Genomic DNA, 18,029 nt, shown 5'->3' on the forward strand with positions numbered 1-18,029 from the left:
ATAAAAGGAGAACAAACTCTCGAAGGCCCATCAGTCCATCTTCATATTTGTTGCATTGCGGACAAGTTTACGGGCCAAATCTCTTAAGAACAAAATCCTCAGTACTCTCAATAAAGTTATCACAGAAGATTATTCCCAGTGAGAAAAAAAATCAAGTGATTGCATTTAAGAAAAAACAGTAACAGCGAGAAACCCATCAAAAAGAATTTACCAAGTGATTCAAAGAGGAATTATTTAAATTTCAAGCAAAGATGGTGAGTGATTTTCAACGTTATTTTTTATTCAGTATTTCGGAGTGTGAAGAAAATTCCTTCACACTTTGTATTTAGAATAAGAAACTACCAAGAGATAAAGAAATGGCCCAAGAAAAAGACATGCGTGAAAAACGATGAGTCATCATCGGGAATTTCTATCTCTGGAAAAAGTATGAAAATACACAAAAATATACCTCAAACTCCACTGAAAGCACCAAAAAAAAAAAGGATCCACCACTCCCTGTTGGCAAATATAGCCTCCGTGTGTGCTCAATAAATGAAATGGAAAAAAGGACACATTCACTGTGGATTTAGGAGGAATCTTTAGCAGAAAGTAGCATGACTGTAGTCACGCGAATTGTCCACATAAACCATCTTTAGAGCGTGTTTCACCATGCTAATAATAATAACTATTTTTTCTTCTTGCAATTTCTATTTAATTGGCTGAGGAAGCTTTTTTTCACAATGTCTGAGCAAATATATTTATTTTTTTTGCCGTCGTTCTTCTCGTAGAAAGATATTGATGGAATTGTTCAACGTGAAATTGAACACAACGGTTTTTTGAATAGTTGGGGTTTACGGAAATGAAAGACCGGTACTTTGGAAATAGCTTAAAAATAAAAAAAGGATGAGAAAGAAAATTTTTGAAATCGTAACTTGTCTCGCTTATCAAACGATTAAACCTGATATTCCTTGAACTATTTTCCTTAAAATGTGATAAAAAATATTTTAAAAACGGATATTTAAAAAATGACCAAAACTAAACCAAAGAAATTAATATCGCGTTAATGAATTAAGCAAGAAATAAAGGGAAAAGAATTCACTGAGTGAGAGAAATCCGAAAAAGTTAAAATAACATTCCAGAAATGCTGATTTTACCTTGCATTATTGATCCGAAATCGGTGTAAATATTATGCTTTTTAGGTGTATTATGGGTTAAAGTTACCCTTTTTTATGTTAATTTTACCCTTAAAAATGAGTCAAATTAACATTAAAAAATGTTGTTATATTTTTACACCTAAAAAGTGTTAAATTTATGAGGAAAAAAAGTTTATCGCACCCCCGTTTTTTTCTCAGTGTTCCTAACGGAACGTTTTACGGAATTAAATGGAAAAAACGTCAATAAGGGTCTGTATTAGGGCGTTTCAACTAGGAAAAAAATTTTTTGGCACTATTCTCACGATGTTGTATTTGATGAGACAAGAAAGTTTTTCTTCTACGACCATATGATCAGACGCTGTTTAGAGGTGGCTGAACAACCCTCTCTGTAGAACAAATTTCTGATTTTACCGGATTTTACACTACAGAGAGGGTCGTTCAGCCACCTCTAAACGGCGTCTGATCATATGGTCGTAGAAGAAAAACTTTCTTGTCTCATCAAATACAGCACCGTGAGAATAGTGCCAAAAAAAGTTTTTCCTAGTTGAAACGCCCTAGTCTGTATCCGACCATTTCTTTATAGGCTAGTTCAAGAAAAATATCCCATGAAATTGTAAAATCTATGAGAACTTCTAGAGAATGCAAATGCTGGACTGGCTTACGACTTAAGCTGAAAGACAGCGTATCGTAATTATAATCAACATATACTGCTTTGACTAAATTTTCCATCGATTTCCGCTTCTCAGTTTAAGCCAACAGACGGAATAGTCAGAAATCGATGGAAACGCAATATAATCATTATTTTGATTACAATTGCCTTAGGCCGTCATCGGTTTAAGAGCAGAATCACTTTGACAGTAAAATGTTCACCGTATTTCGTTAATTTACGCATTTCCATTGCTATTCTTACGCAAATTCTCGATTACCGTATTACCTTATCTTATACTCGGTGGTACTAGGTGAAAATAATATTAGATGAGTTCATATATTCTGTCAGTAGAAGAAGTCGAAAGTTTGGAGTGGTATATCTCAGCTCCTGATGAACATAATTGTATTAGTGAACTATTGTTGGAAAGCTTGGCTCATTAGCTTTTAGAATCTGGTATATGTAGTCTGCTATGAGTAAACCATGGTCATCCAGAACCATTTATGTCGAAGAAGACACTTTTTTCAGCGTCATTTTTGACCATCTACTGCTGGGACCAGGAGTAACCCACAATTCTCGCACTTGGACTGTTCGTTAGAGGAACTCAAAGGGTATAATTTGTAGAAGAAACTTTTTTTTTTTGAACATCTTACTTTTTTTATTCATCGACTTTTGCAAGAATTTTGAAGTGTTAAACGCAAGGAAAAAATGACAAAAATCCTTCTATCTCATTTTCTGGACAAACTAATGAAGATATCGACTTGGAATGTTCTAAGTACTCCCCCATAAGTTGATCCAAGGAATCCAAATATCACATCAATTTCATCTCCACGTCTATCCTTCCCCTCCAGAAACCACTCTTTTAGGATTTCTGTAATTTTTTCCTTGCGTTTAACACTTCAAAATTCTTGCAAAAGTGGATGAATAAAAAAAAGTAAGATGTTCAAAAAAAAAGTTTCTTCTACAAGTTATACCCTTTGAGTTCCTCTAACGAACAGTCCAAGTGCGAGAATTGTGGGTTACTCCTGGTCCCAGCAGTAGATGGTCAAAAATGACGCTGAAAAAAGTGTCTTCTTCGACATAAATGGTTCTGGATGACCATGGTTTACTCATAGCAGACTACATATACCAGATTCTAAAAGCTAATGAGCCAAGCTTTCCAACAATAGTTCACTAATACAATTATGTTCATCAGAAGCTGAGATATACACGTAAAAATTAACGAAATACGGTGAGGCAACAGCGAGCATTTTATTGCCAATGTGATTCTGCCCTAAATCGTAAGTGTGTCCAACACATGAGGTTTGGGAACGTTTAAGAAACCCGAGGAACAATTTGTCTTGAGAACCCACGAGATTTACGAAAACTTAATGTCTGAAAACGATCAGACTAAAAAAGGGAGCGAAATTATCATATTTGATCCGCTACCTTGTTTTTGGAGTATAGAATACGATTTTAGGATCAGGAATTAGGGGATCTTTCATAGAAGAAACTGGGGTAGTAAATCACATTCTGAGGGAGTTTTGAGATTGGTTATAATTCTTTGAATGACTTCTTAACCCCATTCCTTACCATGGTATTATACATCATACGCAAATTGAGTGATTTTAGATGATTTATTTCTGGGCAACTGATACTCAAATTGCTGTCGGTAATGGATTTTTAGTAACTTTAGTTCTTCAATTACTTGGGAAAAATAGTCCGACAGAAATGAAAATACATTTTGTTATTGTTTTCTTCCTTTGCGGAATGTCATACAAAATTTTTGCTCAAAATGGCGGACGGAAAATTCGACATCCCGTCGAATTTATTAAAATTGGCCTCTTTCTTCTTTCCTGATTTGAATTCTGGTTGCCAATTTGTTTTCTTGGATAGTTACTCTATCTAAAGCAATAGAGTTTGTAATGAATTAATGCACAGAATTTAAATTCAGTGACCGTTAAAACGTGTGTTTGACAGAGGCTCCTCGCGCTCCCATAATAGGTAATTTTTTTTTCTTTTCAAAAAACTCATCTATTAATCTGTATTAAACTAATTCAAAAATATGAACATTCTATCTCAAGTATTTCTGGTACATTGACTGAATGGGTTAAATGTTTCAGGCTCAAGTCAATTAAAGAGTGAATGGACTAAAATATTTTATGGGACTAAATATTTAATTTCGTTTTTATAAAGCGGTCGGGGAGAGCATTAACCTAGTTTCCGAAGTTTTGAAAATCCTAAACTATTAGGTTTTCAGAATCTAATAGATCATTTGCTTTCAATAATCCAAGCCTAGGGTAAGTGTGCCAAATTCCGGCCAGCTTGCAATTCCGTCAACCTTTTTTATTTCTCGAATTTCCATGAAGTTATAGTTTTTATATACTCGAGAGATTATACAATGCAAAAGAAAAAGACAAAATGTAATTTCGATAAACGAGATGACGTGAAACACACATTGGAAGAAATCCCGAAGGGCAAGGAACTATGAGAATAAAGGTGGTCGAAATAGGCCACCAATGCTCTGTCTACATTTTTATTCATTTTAAAATGTACTGAGAATGATTTTAGAGAAAATAAAGACGATAAATTGTTAACAAGTTTCCAAGCAACACTACTTAAGAAAAAGGAATAAAAATCAATTTGTATTAAAAATAATTACATTTCAAATTTCAGATTTTGGCGCTTGCATGCAACTATGCCGAAATTTGGCACACTTACTAATTGCAAACTGGCCGAAATTTTGTACAGTTCCCCTAAGATCGTTCAGTAAGATCTGTAGATTCTGTATAAAAACGAAGCTTAAATACAATAAACAATAAGTAAATAAATATAGTATAAAAGTAATAATATCGCTCAATTCTATTTCATTTAAGAAATATATTTAGAATCTTTTCTAATTTTTTTTAAAGTTTGTTAAATATCTGATAAATGGATCTTAAATCTATTTATAGCATTCTTTTTATAATCTCTTTAGGGAAATACGATTCTTTTCTGTGATGAAAATTATCTACTGTAAAGTTTTTCTAATACCTTGTGGTAAATCACTAGACTCCAACAGAAAATGCTTTTTATGAATTTATAAAGTAAATTTTCTTGTAGTTTTCTGAAACAAAAAAAATCCTAAAAGCACTACTCATCGTATAGAGGCAAATGATCTTTTTCCTCTGAATAGAGAAGTCTCTTGTTTTATGGCTATTTTGCTTTTTTATTACTCATCAAATTCCCCTTAAGAGAGCGATTTCTAGAGAGTCAATGTTTCTTTCCATCCAGAAAATACAATTTCGGGACAGTTCCCGCGAATGGATTGACGGAAATTGAACTAATAAGGGTTTCATGATGATCGACAGAGGAACATGAGATCAACCACTCCCAGCATTGTTCAAGTGTCTTCACAGAAAATAAATAAAAAGAGTTGAGAAACTATCGTGTGAAGTCTTGTGGCAAATCGACTTACAATTGACAAAGTTATTGGTTGTCTTATTATGGAATTTAATGATTGCTGTCGTTTTTCCCATTATCCAATTATTGTATCATTGTTCACAAATTTTTCTCATTTGACTCATATTAAACTTAAGAAAACTCTTAAAGATTGTGGTACGCGGGCGTCTCAAAATTCCACCCAGTTTCAATCATTTTGTCCTCCTATTCTTTTCCAAAATGATCTTTGCAGAGAAAAACGCAGAAATTTCAATCCAATTCCATTTGTTAGTTTAACTTGCCATTGTCTTGTGTGTGTAGGTGGACGATCTTTTTGGCTTCTTAGCATAAAATGACTCCCATAAAAAAAAGCCGTCCAGCAATTAGCATAAAAGGTGACCGAACATGTAAATCAGCGGACTTGATGAAGTATTCGCGTGAGGAGTCTATATACCAAAGAAATATTTCAATAAAACTTGCCAAGGCGAAAATTGGGGTAGATTTTCTGAGATTTTCTTTTTTCGAGGAAAATGTTTTGGCTTTCTCGGGAAATGTCATGAATGGAGAAGACAAAAGGTCAGCCAAGCTTAACAGACATCAAAATCACCAAACCAATAAGAAGTATCAGACAATTCTTGAGCGAGACGAAAGCAATTGAGAGAAGAGGAAATTAAATGCGTCTGTGATTTACCATCAGTGAATTTCTGGCTAAAAATTAACGCTTCGTTTCCTTCCTCTTGAGACATGCAGTAACAGTCACATAGTGTCTTTATGAGAAGATACATGATGATCCGTTCTTTGGAAAAAAATAGATTTTACATTGATTGAGAATTGTAATTGCAACGGAAATTTTAATGTCCGTTAATTTAAATTTATTTTGTTTGAAATCTTGTCAAAATGCTGTCATTCGGTACTGCTTATTTCGATATACAGTAGAGTCCCGCTATAGGCCATCGCTCTATAGTCCACAATTTATCGACCGTTGATTTCAAAGCACTGATTTTGAGTTAGGTTATGTTTTTTAGTACGCGACATGAAATGTTGTCATAATTATTTTAATATTTTTGAAAAACTTTATTGAGTAGTTGTGATAATTGTGATCCACAATGAAGAGAGCAAGGACAAGTACCACAATCGCAAAGAAAGTGGAAGCCGTCGAGCAATTTCAATACTAAAAGTCGTTGATAATTTTAAAAAATTACATGGACTATAGTGCGACCCAAGTGTCAAATCTGGAACCAAATATGGACTATAGCGAGACTCTACTGTAACATTTAAAAGTTTTGATCGGTCGCTCTTAATGAAACTTTCAGTCATATAGACACGTGTTCTAACCAAATAAAAATTCCATAAAACTCAAAACAGTCAAATTAAATCGATTATTTTTAAAGTTAAATTAAAATTACATCTGTCAGTCTTATATTGCATTCCACTTTTAAGAAAATGCCCTGTTTTTCGTTTTCTTATTTTATATTCTGTGAGCAATACATATTTTTTTGTATTCTGAGTTTACAATTCTATTCTAAATAAAGCTAAAATGTCGAATTGCGATCGATTTGACATTTTCATTCAAAGAATTGTCAAAAGATTTTCAAACAAAGTGAGGTACATTATTTCTAAATCTGTAACAATTTTATTTTTAATTAAAATGATTTTTTGTGAAACATCTATCATTTTTCCTGCTCAAATTCATAGAGACAGCAGCATATAGGGGAAGGTAATGTTGCAGCTTCGTAAAACATGATTTTTTTCCAAGTTACTAAATGAATTTCATTCATGGACATATAGAACTATGATGACATATAGAACTAACATGAACTATGCCAAATTTCGGCATAGTTGCATGTTAGCGCCAAAGTCTCAAGTTTGAAATGTAATATCTTTAATAGTAATTGATTTTTTTTCATTCCTTCTACTAAAGGAGTGTTGCTTAGAACCTTGTAGAAAGTTTATGGTCTTTATTTACTTTAAAATCATTCTTAATACATTTTAAAATGAATAAAAATATAGACATAGCTTTGGTGCCCTATTTCGGCCACGTTCATTCTCATAGTTCCTTGCCCTTCGGGAATTCTTCCAATATCTTTTTCACGTCATCTCGTTTGTCGAAGCTACATTTTTTGTTATTCTTTTGCATTGTATAATCTCTAGAGTATGTAAAAACTAAAAATTCATGGAAATTCGAGGAACAAAAAAGATGGCCGGAATTGCAAGCTGGCCGGAATTTGGCACACTTACCCTAATCTAAAAGCTAGTCCTACATCTCACATTTCCTGACAAACTTGGAAGCCTAGGCCTTTTTTCCGGGATCCAAAAGGCAAAAATAAAAAATGGGCCTAAAACCGTAATTCTGATGCGTAATATTTTATGCATTTTTGCACTTGCACACTACAAGTGTCTTTTCGAAAAAGCAACAAATTACATTTTATAGAGGGTTTATTAGGGTTAATATTGACTGTGAAAATCTCTTGCTTGAAGGGGGTCGTTTTTGTGGGTGGAGAAAAATTCATAAAAATTACCACCCTTGCAGCTCAGGAAAATTTAATTTTGTACCTTCGTAAAAACATCTGTCAAAATTACTGACCACCGAATTTGAGAATTCCTCACTGTTTTGGGTCACAGTGTGCACGCCACTCAGGATATTTCACTCATCAGAGATTTCACTGAATAAATTCACAAGAAAATTGGGATATTAAACAATTTTCACTAAAATCTCGAAGGAAAACACGCACTTCCCCATCAAAATGAGACTTCATCAGATGTTTTTATTTCACTTCTGTCAAATTAAACATTAAGCCTGAATCTGCTTATGGTAGGTGTGATTCTTTCATTGCCCTAATGGTGAGTTTTGAGAATTTTTCATCCAATTTGCTTTGTTTTTAAGCGGATTTTTTCACATTTTACTTTAAATTAATCACTGGTAATTCTAAGAATCACTGATGTTCATAAAATGTTCTGTAAGACAGATTAGAAGTATTACAGAAATTACGAGGATTACAATAGGTGTGATTGCTTCTTTCTGATTTGTGCAGTGATGAAACTAGACTGCTTATGGTAGATGTGATTCTTTAATTGCCACTTCGATGTATTTTGAGTATTTCTCATTAAATTTTCCTTGTTTTAAAGTGGAACTTCCCACATTTCACTTTAAATTGGTGGCTGGTCATTTTTGAAATCAGTTACGTCCGAAATATGTTCTGTAAGACCAATTGGAGGTGTTAGAGAAAATCTGAGGATTACATTAGGTGTGATTATGTGAGAATCATACCTAACCAAACTCTTAACTGACTGTCGGAATGCAAGGAAAAAATGGTTTTCCGAGTGTCAAAAAACATGTGTTAGAAAAATAGCTTAAAATTGATTTTTAATGCGTAATACCTCCTACAAATGGTGAAAAAAAGTAGATGAAAGTTCCATCTAAGTCGTGATGCCAAATTTTTGTGTCCGATGTAATGTTTTCGGGGAAAATGAGGCATACGGAGGTGAGAAAAAATGGTACGAAAGTGAGTTAACCAGGGCACCTTCGTAAAAAATGCCGCTACATTTTCATTTTCCTGTAGAGGAAAATCCAAGGACTTCCAGGAATTTTGTGAGGCATAATTATGAACCCAATAAGTGAGAGATTTTTTTGACATAGTGATATAATTGATTCGGTTTGTGTGGCATTCAGTAAAAAATCTTAAATCTTGGACTCCTTTTTTTAATACGAACCTTCAAAACCTTCCCCTATAGGGGTAGGAGTGTAGGGGAAGGCGCGCTACCTACGTATGATTGAAGCTTTGGAAAACTCAAATTTTTTTCTATGTTCCTAATGGATTTTACCAATGGCTCTTATCGGGAAATTTGAGGCATTGGACTAGCTATTAAAATGTAATATTATAGTCATTGAGAGAAAACCGAAAAAGTTAAAATAACATTCCGGAAATGTTAATTTTACTCTGCAGTATTGATCCGAAATCGGTGTAAATATTACCCTTTTTAGGTGTATTGGGGGTTAAAATTACCCTTTTTCATGTTGATTTTGCCCTCAAAAGGTGTAAAATTAACATTAAAAAATGTTGATATATTTTTACACTTAAAAAGTGTTAAAGTTATGAGGAAAAAAAGTTAATCGCACCCTCTTTTTTTCTCAGTAGTGGGTCAGAATCATTATAAACATATTGAAAAAAATGATTTGTTCGGAGTTAGAGTTGTCCGAAGATAGCGCGTTTCCCCTACAACATTTCCTTCTGACATTGCTTTAGATCTTGCTCGTTTTAAATGAAAATTCTCCAATAACTTTACTTCACTTCTGGCCATATTAATTGCCCCTTGTGTTATATTTAGACTTTTTCTTAACACATTCGGTGCTCGGTAATTTGAATTTAAATTGGTTGAAAATCTTTGTCAAATGAATGCCATAAAATGGCTTTCGAATAAGTAATTTCTGCTAAGTTTTTGCATAAAATTATTTTTTATTAACTATCCAATTGATTACCAGACACAGTTTAACTGATGAAATCTCCCGGACACTAAATCGTGAACACCACTATAGCAATTAATCAAAATGCTAATGATTGAAAATTATTTGGTTCGGTCATCAGCCTGAAAAAACGGCCCAAATTCAATTACAATCGCATTAAAAGCCAAGGGGCGGCTATTGAATTGAATTAAATGGAAATTCCATACACTTCTCTTTGTTCTTTTTGGTTAAGGGGAGAAAATTTGTGTTCTAATGATGGATTACTGAGGGGTTGATAGTTGTACGAAGCTCGGGGTGAATGCCACGTGAAAAAAGGCGTGTTTTATTGTGTGAAAGTTTGTGGGGAATGCATGCGGGAAAATTGGAAAATGATATTCAATATTGGGAAATCTATGCTAGCAATTTCACGGACTGAATTTTCAAATAATAAAATACCCTAAGAGTATTTGATTTAGGCCCCTAAAAGAATGTCTGATTCGTTTCGAAGCAAAGGTAATTCAGGGAATTTTCTGCTCTATCAGAAAAAAGGGAGTTTAAGAAGTTTAAATGTTGGCTTAATAGACTGATTAAAAATCAATCTGCGAGACATGGCCGTTCCAACGCACAAATGTTGCAAGTGTTTATATTCAATTATTGCAATTTTCTTACAATAACGATACTGCTGGACAAACAATGTCTCACGCATCAATTCTCCATGCGACACTACTTAAACAATATCTTGGATTACTTCTCGACAAATTTGTACTTTGACTCAGTGTTTATTTTTGCATAGAGACTCCCTCTCTTTGTTATTAAGTGCCATTTTGCTGGATTTTTATTTTAAAGTGCACAAGACATGTTACACTTTTTGCTTTGCAACAGAAACCAGCAATTGCAAACGAGCTGAGAAATTAATTTGTGTACTCCAAGGGCCCTCCGAGGAGAGTAATTGACTGGCGAGTGTGTTTCTGGCAATGGAAATTGCAGCTGTTCCAGAGATTTATCTTTGAAAACACTCAATGAGTCATGCATGTCTTTTTCCGTCTGCCGGCTCCTTATCATTTTATATGCCGCTTAAAATTCTTTCCAGATTGTTTTCTCATTGCCAAAAAAAGCAGAGATCTAATTTGTATTTCGAGCGAATGAGTAATCAAGAGAAATTTGTGGCTTAGGAGACTAAAGATGATTTCATCAGTTTAAAATTTATTGATTTTAATATGCAGGGGTTAAGCATTTTTCACATAAAGGGTCCTAATTATATTTGCTGAAGAGGTTATTTTTTATAATTTGAGGTTACGTATGATCTAACCTGAGAAAATAAAATTATCTCTTGATAAGAATTTTCCTAGTTCAATGTAACATGCAATTCTCCTATATTTTATTTGAATTTTAGAAAATTTTAATTATAAATTTAATAAACATTCATAAATATACAGTCGAGTTCCTCAAATTTGAACTCCTCAAATTTGAACGACGGTTGAGTTCAAAATGTAAAATTTGAGGTTATGTGAAGGAAATTTTGCGTGGAGTCTAAATTAGAACCATTTTTCTCTGGTGTTTCCTCAATATTATTGAATTATATTAACTTCCTCAACAAATTCCATTTATTTAACAATAAATTACATTGATATATTCTCTAAAGTTATCTTTCTCAATTTAGGGAAGGTGCATTTCCCATGAATTTCGTTACGTTTTTGAAAATATTGTTCAAATTTGAGGAGTGAGAAATGTCAACGATACCCCCCAAATGTTCAAATTTGAGGAACTTTACTGTACAATGACTGACAAGATTTGCTACGTTTCCCAAGTTCGATTTTTATGCTTTTAAAATTTAATGAATTTACATCACAATTATGTTTCAGTCTTAAATTATTGATTAAAAGTTCCAGAACATGGTGTTCGATTAAAAATCTGTACTAAAAAATGTTTTACATTTTTCGAGGTTAGACCGAACCTAACCTAAAAGTTGTCGATTTTACCTTATGGTTAAATAAAAGAATAAGGCTCAAAATCGAATATTTAACTCCGTATTTCTTTCGATTACCGAAAGTTTAAGCTTGCAATAATTATAGAATACGATGAGACTTAAATATTTTATGAGATTAAACATGTACCGTAGGTGGGGGTGACTTTGAATGAACCTTTTCTGTTCGTAAGCTTTTCTTTAATTCTAATGTTTAACAAACAATTCTCACCGATCAGACATGGTAGATCGAATCGGTAAAGACTATCCATAAGTTGTAGAAGTAAAGAAAAGCTTATGATCAGGAAGGGGTCAAAGTCACCCGTATTTACGGTAATTAATTAACATAAAATTTTTGTAAAGCTTTAGTCGGAAAAACAGAATTCTCTGTTGTGTATTTTTTAACTAGTTTCAAGATAAGAGGTTAAGTTTGAAGTTTAAGGACCGAGTTAGATGGCTTCTCGTAGTCTCATTTTAGCAACGACGCTGTTTTGGAATGTAAGGTTATGTAGGATGTACAGAAATTTAGGGTTAGATAAAAAATTGAATAAAGCGAGTTTTTCCTCTATTCGGTAATTGATATTTGGAATTAAATGTTAAACTATGCATTTTTCAACAATTGTATTTTAGGAATTCTAAAATTAACCCCGTTCTAACCTCAAACTTTGAATTTTACAGCTGAATTTTTTTTTAGATTAAAATTATATGCACCAAAGAGATGCGAAATATGTTTCAAATTGAATATTCTGACCACAAAAACTTTATAAATTCTTAATACCTAAATATTTGCTAAAGCTGGAATTCTGTATTTACCATCCCTTTTAAACAAAAACCTCTTTAATTGAGATTACACAATGTGCCCAAATGAGGCCTGGGTGCAGTGGTCGCGCGAACCCATTATAAACTTATTTTATTTTTTTTTTAATATATTATAATTGTTTATAATGTTAGAATTTGATATCTGATCCAATAAAATAAAAATCAGTAAAATAAAAATAACCTGAATTATATTTAAAGCCTGGTTTAAAACAGCTTTGTTAAGCCCTCAAATGAATAAATTTATGAAAACGAATTATTATGCTTAGGGAATTTTATTAAAATTTGAATAATTTTCCAGGGGTGACATGATAACTTATTTTTAATACTGTCGACTGTTGATTCTGAAAAATTTAGACAATAGCTACAGTTCCTGTAAATAAATAGGCAATTATCAGTAGTCACATTCTTTTAAGAATATCACAATAAATGGCCCAAAAATGCGTAAAAAGTCGGCATGAACTTTATCTAACAGATATAGATTTATCGATACTATCGATTCTATAGTGTTAATAAGTTATCATTCCACCCCAGGTTATGCTTAACATAACCTCACATTCATTCGTTAACTCAAATTCAAACAAAATTATGTGCATTTAGAGAATATGGTCCAAAATTTTTGGAGAAAATTATTTGAATAAAGGCGTTTTTGAGAAAACAATTTTATTAAGTCTCATAACCTCAAAATGAAGTTTACATAACCTTACTTACCTTTTAGAAAACTAGTAGTTAGAGCTCTAAAATACAGGATTTTAAAGTGATTTCTATTTGAAATTCTACCATTAAGTTCTATGAATTCGATAAATAAAAAGACTATTATGAAACATAACCTTTTGTTTATGAACTTCCTTCACAAGAAAATGTTTTAGGGGTTAGATTTGGATAAAATTAAAATGTAAAAATGTGCTTTATTTTAATTTAACAATAAAATGTGATTTTTTTTCCTAAGAATAAGGCAGATAGTCCTATATTAAGAACTATAACCTCTTTAATGTAAAGTGATGAATTTGAGGTTATGAGATGTTTATTTGAAAATAAGCAAATTCCGGGTATTCCTAAGACAGCTCCTGACCTTTTGCAATATTTTCATCCCCCCAGAGGGAATGCATTTCAGTTCACATTGGCCAGGCTGGAGTCCAGATCGGCAATGCTTGTTGGGAGCTGTACTGCCTGGAGCATGGTATTCAACCTGATGGCCAAATGCCATCTGATAAGACAATCGGCGGAGGAGATGACTCCTTCAATACCTTCTTCAGCGAAACCGGCTCCGGGAAGCACGTCCCACGAGCTGTGTTCGTTGATTTGGAGCCCACGGTAGTGGATGAGGTGCGAACTGGCACGTATCGCCAGCTCTTCCATCCTGAGCAACTCATCACTGGCAAGGAGGATGCCGCCAACAATTACGCCCGCGGTAAGTTAATCAATCAATTCAGCTCTTGGTGGAATTTTAATGGAGAGAGAAATCGTATACTTCGCTTCTAAATAATTAATTTTTTGGCGCAATTAAGAAACTTGGGAGTGTTGGATCTAATGAAGATCTCTCTAGAGTTTCTTGATCTTAATTGAAAGCAATTGGGAGAGATGTTTTGGGGAGAGAGAGTTTCGCGGGTAATTCTGTGGGATGGGAAATTCACGCTTCACTGATGAAAGTTTTAGGTAGAGGATTTATTCTTCTCACAGGAATAGGTTTTATGACCATCTTGCGATCATTTGGGGATCAATACATTGAGAAAATTAAAAGCAGCGATTGATTTTATGGCTTTTGTGATGAATTGCTCTTATAGGAGGGAATTCACGGGTTCCAGCCATCCGCGAAGTATTTATTAATAATGTTTTTTAATGAACCTCTCTTGCTTTCTACCTTCGTAATTTTAAAAATGTCAGTATGATTTTATGAGATTTCCCAACACCCAATTAACTTCAACTTTGACACATTAATCTTCCTCGAAAATGCAATATTCTTTACTAATTATTAACAAATTTTGTCCATTTACTGATTAAATGTACACTGATTTACTGATTAAATACATAATTGATTCATTACCGTTTAGAACCTTTGCAGCCTGATTATAAATTTCAAGACCTTTTGAAAGAAAAATACAAAAGAGGAAGGCTTTCAAGCACCTTCACATTTTTCATACGTTTCCCATATTTCTTTAATGAATCTGAATATTTTCGAATATCAAAATCATATCGATTATTAAGCCTTTTTAAAGAGCCTTCACATTACGAAAGATTGAAAATATTAATCAAGGTTAAAGCCCACTGCCGTATCCTTATTTCGAAAGAAAGATTTCGAGTTTTAAGATCCTCATTTACTTTCAAAGGTGTTTCATATAACCTTCAAACTTCTCCTAAAATTTTCTTTTCCTAAGATTTTGCGATGTTTTAAGTTGCATAATCTTATAAACATCTTGAAACTTCAAAATATTCTCTTTTTGAAAAATTGCATAAGGGACATAATGAGAAATACAGACTTTTCGAACAGATTTTCGAAAATCTTTGTCACACAAAGCTTTTTAGGAAAGCTTTTAGAATCTAAAAGCTGGAGATAAGGTGTGGAGTAAAGCTCACAGGGGTATTTTTTGTTTCGAAGTGTGTTTTGAATGGTTGTCAAAATAAAAAATCGGTGCTAGAATCGTCCAAAATTCCGAATTCCAAAATTCCGAATGGTCAAAATCCTGAAAGGGACGAAATTTAAGGATATGTGTGGAATAAATTGTTTAAATTCCGAAAATTTTTCATTGCCTTCAGCAAGGGTGATTGCAATTTTGGGACTAGATATGACACTTTTTTGACACTGCTGGATTTAAGCTTAAGGGATTTGGTTTTTCGGCAATTTTGGCTTTCTGGATTTTGACCGGGACCAGTTTTTATAAAGAGATCACACTCCCGAACTGAAAATCCTGAATGCCAAAATTCCGAAAAGCCAAAACCCCGAAAGTCAAGATCCTGAATATCTAAAATCCCAAAAGCCAAAATCCCGAACGCCAAAATTTCGAAAGCCAAGATTCCGAACGCCAAAATCCCAAACGCCAAGACCCCGAACACCAAGATCACGAATATCCAAAATTCCAAAAAGCCAAAATCCGGAATAGCTAAAACCCCGAAAACCAAAATCCCGAAGACAAAATCCCGAAAGCCAAAATCGCGAACACGAAAATCCCGAAAAGCCAAAATCCCGAATAGGTCAAAATCTCAAAAACCAAGACCCCGAAAGCCAAGATCCTGAATATCCAAAATCCCGAAAGGCAAAGTCCCGAAAGGCAAAATTCCGAATGCCAAAATTCTGAAAGCCAAGATCCCGAACGCCAAAATCTCAAACGCCGAAATCGCAAACGCCAAAATCCCGAACGCCAAAATCCAGAAAAGCCAAAATCCCGAATATCCAAAATCCTGAAAGGCAAAATCCCGCAAGACAAACTTCCGAATACCAAAATTCCGAAAGCCAAAAAAGGCAAAATTCCGTATGCCAAAATTCCGAAAGCCAAGATCCCGAACGCCAAAATCCCGAAAACCAAAATCCAGAACACCGAAATCCCGATTGTTAAAATTCCGAAAAGCCAAAATCCCAAAAAGCCAAAACCCCGATAGCCAAGATCCCGAATAGCTAAAATCCAAAAAGGTAAAATCCAAAAGCCAAAACCCCGAAAAGCCAAGATCCGGAATAGCTAAAACCATGAAAGGTAAAATTTTGAAGCCAAAATCCCGAAAGCCAAAATCGCGAACGCGAAAATCCCGAAAAGCCAAAATCCCAAATGGGTCAAAATCTTAAAAACCAAGACCCCGAAAGCCAAGATCCCGAATATCCAAAATCCTGAAAGGCAAAATACCAAACGTCAAAATCCCGAACGCCAAAATTCGAAAGCCAAGATTCCGAACGCCAAAATCCCAAACGCCAAAATCCCGAACGTCAAAATCCAGAAAAGCAAAAATCCCGAAAAGTCAAAATTTCTAAAAGCCGAATTCCTGAAATTTGACGTTTTGAAAATTTTCAAAATTTCAAGAAAAATCAAAATTCGAGAACTTTTCTCGATCAACAGAAAATCGTATCATAAAGCAAAATTGAAGAGAGAAAAGTGTTTGAAAACTTTATTTTCTTTCTATATTTTACCATATCTACCCTTTTCTCCTCATTTTATAAATATTTTTTTAACGGTTTTTAACGTTCTTTGGCTTTAAAATTCTTTACAAAAATCATCAATCAGATGAGTTAATTTTCAGGCCACTACACCATCGGCAAGGAGATCGTGGACCTTGTCCTGGATCGCATCCGGAAGTTGGCTGATCAATGCACTGGGCTTCAGGGATTCCTGGTGTTCCATTCCTTCGGCGGTGGCACCGGAAGTGGCTTCACGTCGCTGCTGATGGAGCGTCTATCTGTGGACTATGGCAAGAAGTCCAAGTTGGAATTCTCCATCTACCCAGCTCCGCAGGTTTGTTCCCAAAAAATTCTCTTTTCTCTCTCTCACTTTTATCGATCACACGAAAGTCAGTTCTCGTGGTTTCGATGGGCACATAAATCACTTCCCCATCGCGGGGATGGGATTATGCCACGGAATTTTCGACTTGTTACAAATAAGCAACTAGCTGAGAATTGAGTAAATACGGTCAGTAGTTTGAGTTAATAAATTCCTCCTCTCTGGCATCGCGATAAGAGTTCGTTAACCTACATTGTGCCGACAAAAGGGAATAAATTTCCTCAACGGTCATTTCCAACTTCAAAGACTTTCTCCTTCAATTTTTCCCTCGTTCTCAAGTTGAAAAAAAACATTACAACAATAATTATCGGCTTACTCAGGATGTCGAAGGAACTTTTGGAAAAGAACACGCAATCACTTCAATTTCATTTTCACTCCATGGGAAAATTCACAGCCGCTGGAGTTTATTTTAATATTCATTTGAGGACAAATCGTTTGCTCCACTTTTCCTCAAACCACTTAGGAAAGACACTTCAAAGTCCTCATATCCTGCACTGACACCAAATTCTAAATTTCAAAGCACCATTTCTTGCCCTCAAGGTGACAAGGTTATGCCCTGGGAATTGGGTCAGGTTTCTTTTTCTGGGAACTTTGTGAAAAAGAGACATGAGGAATTTTTCCCTTTAATTAATCACGGATGGGGCATTTGGAAAATTTATGGAATTAATTCATGCTTTGCAATGTTTGTTGAATTAGTGCAGAGTTGAAAAATGGTATATTTTGTAGATAAAATTTGAGTTAATTATAAAGGCGAAATTTTAAAGAAATTTAAGAGAGTACTTTAACATTTGCAGGATTTTTTTTAGATAATAAATCTACAAAACCGATTACAGAATCAGAAATTTTTAAGATTAATTGCTCATTAAGTGGTCCAATAGTGTAATTTTTTGCTAAGAAGCTACATTTGGCTTATAAAAATTTGTTTAAATTTTAAATATACTAAAACAGTTTAATTGTGGGAATAAACCGACGTGGAAGTGCAATCAAGTTCCGGAAGTCGTCAGGAATCTAACAATCACTGAGGGAAACACATCAACTATCTCTAGAGCGTTCGGCTCGGTCTCTAAGCCTTCATCAGTGGTCAAGTCTTGCAAATTTTTCCTCTGAGACTCGTTAAAGGCTTTTGATATGTATTGCAACAGGGCATGAA

General features: G+C 34.1%; 1 protein-coding gene across 1 annotated transcript in view; it reads left to right on the forward strand.

Moving 5' to 3' along the window:
- The window catches only part of LOC129798061 (tubulin alpha-1A chain), a 20,568-nt gene continuing 2,539 nt past the window's right edge, over nt 1-18,029 (forward strand). Inside the window, exons 1-3 of the mRNA XM_055841027.1 lie at nt 1-254; nt 13,497-13,809; nt 16,623-16,834. Coding sequence (XP_055697002.1) covers nt 252-254; nt 13,497-13,809; nt 16,623-16,834 — 528 coding nt within the window. The 5' untranslated portion in view covers nt 1-251. The remainder of the gene's footprint in view (nt 255-13,496; nt 13,810-16,622; nt 16,835-18,029) is intronic.

Source organism: Phlebotomus papatasi, chromosome 1 (genome assembly GCF_024763615.1).
Source record: "Phlebotomus papatasi isolate M1 chromosome 1, Ppap_2.1, whole genome shotgun sequence".
Taxonomy (NCBI): Eukaryota; Metazoa; Arthropoda; class Insecta; order Diptera; family Psychodidae; genus Phlebotomus; species Phlebotomus papatasi.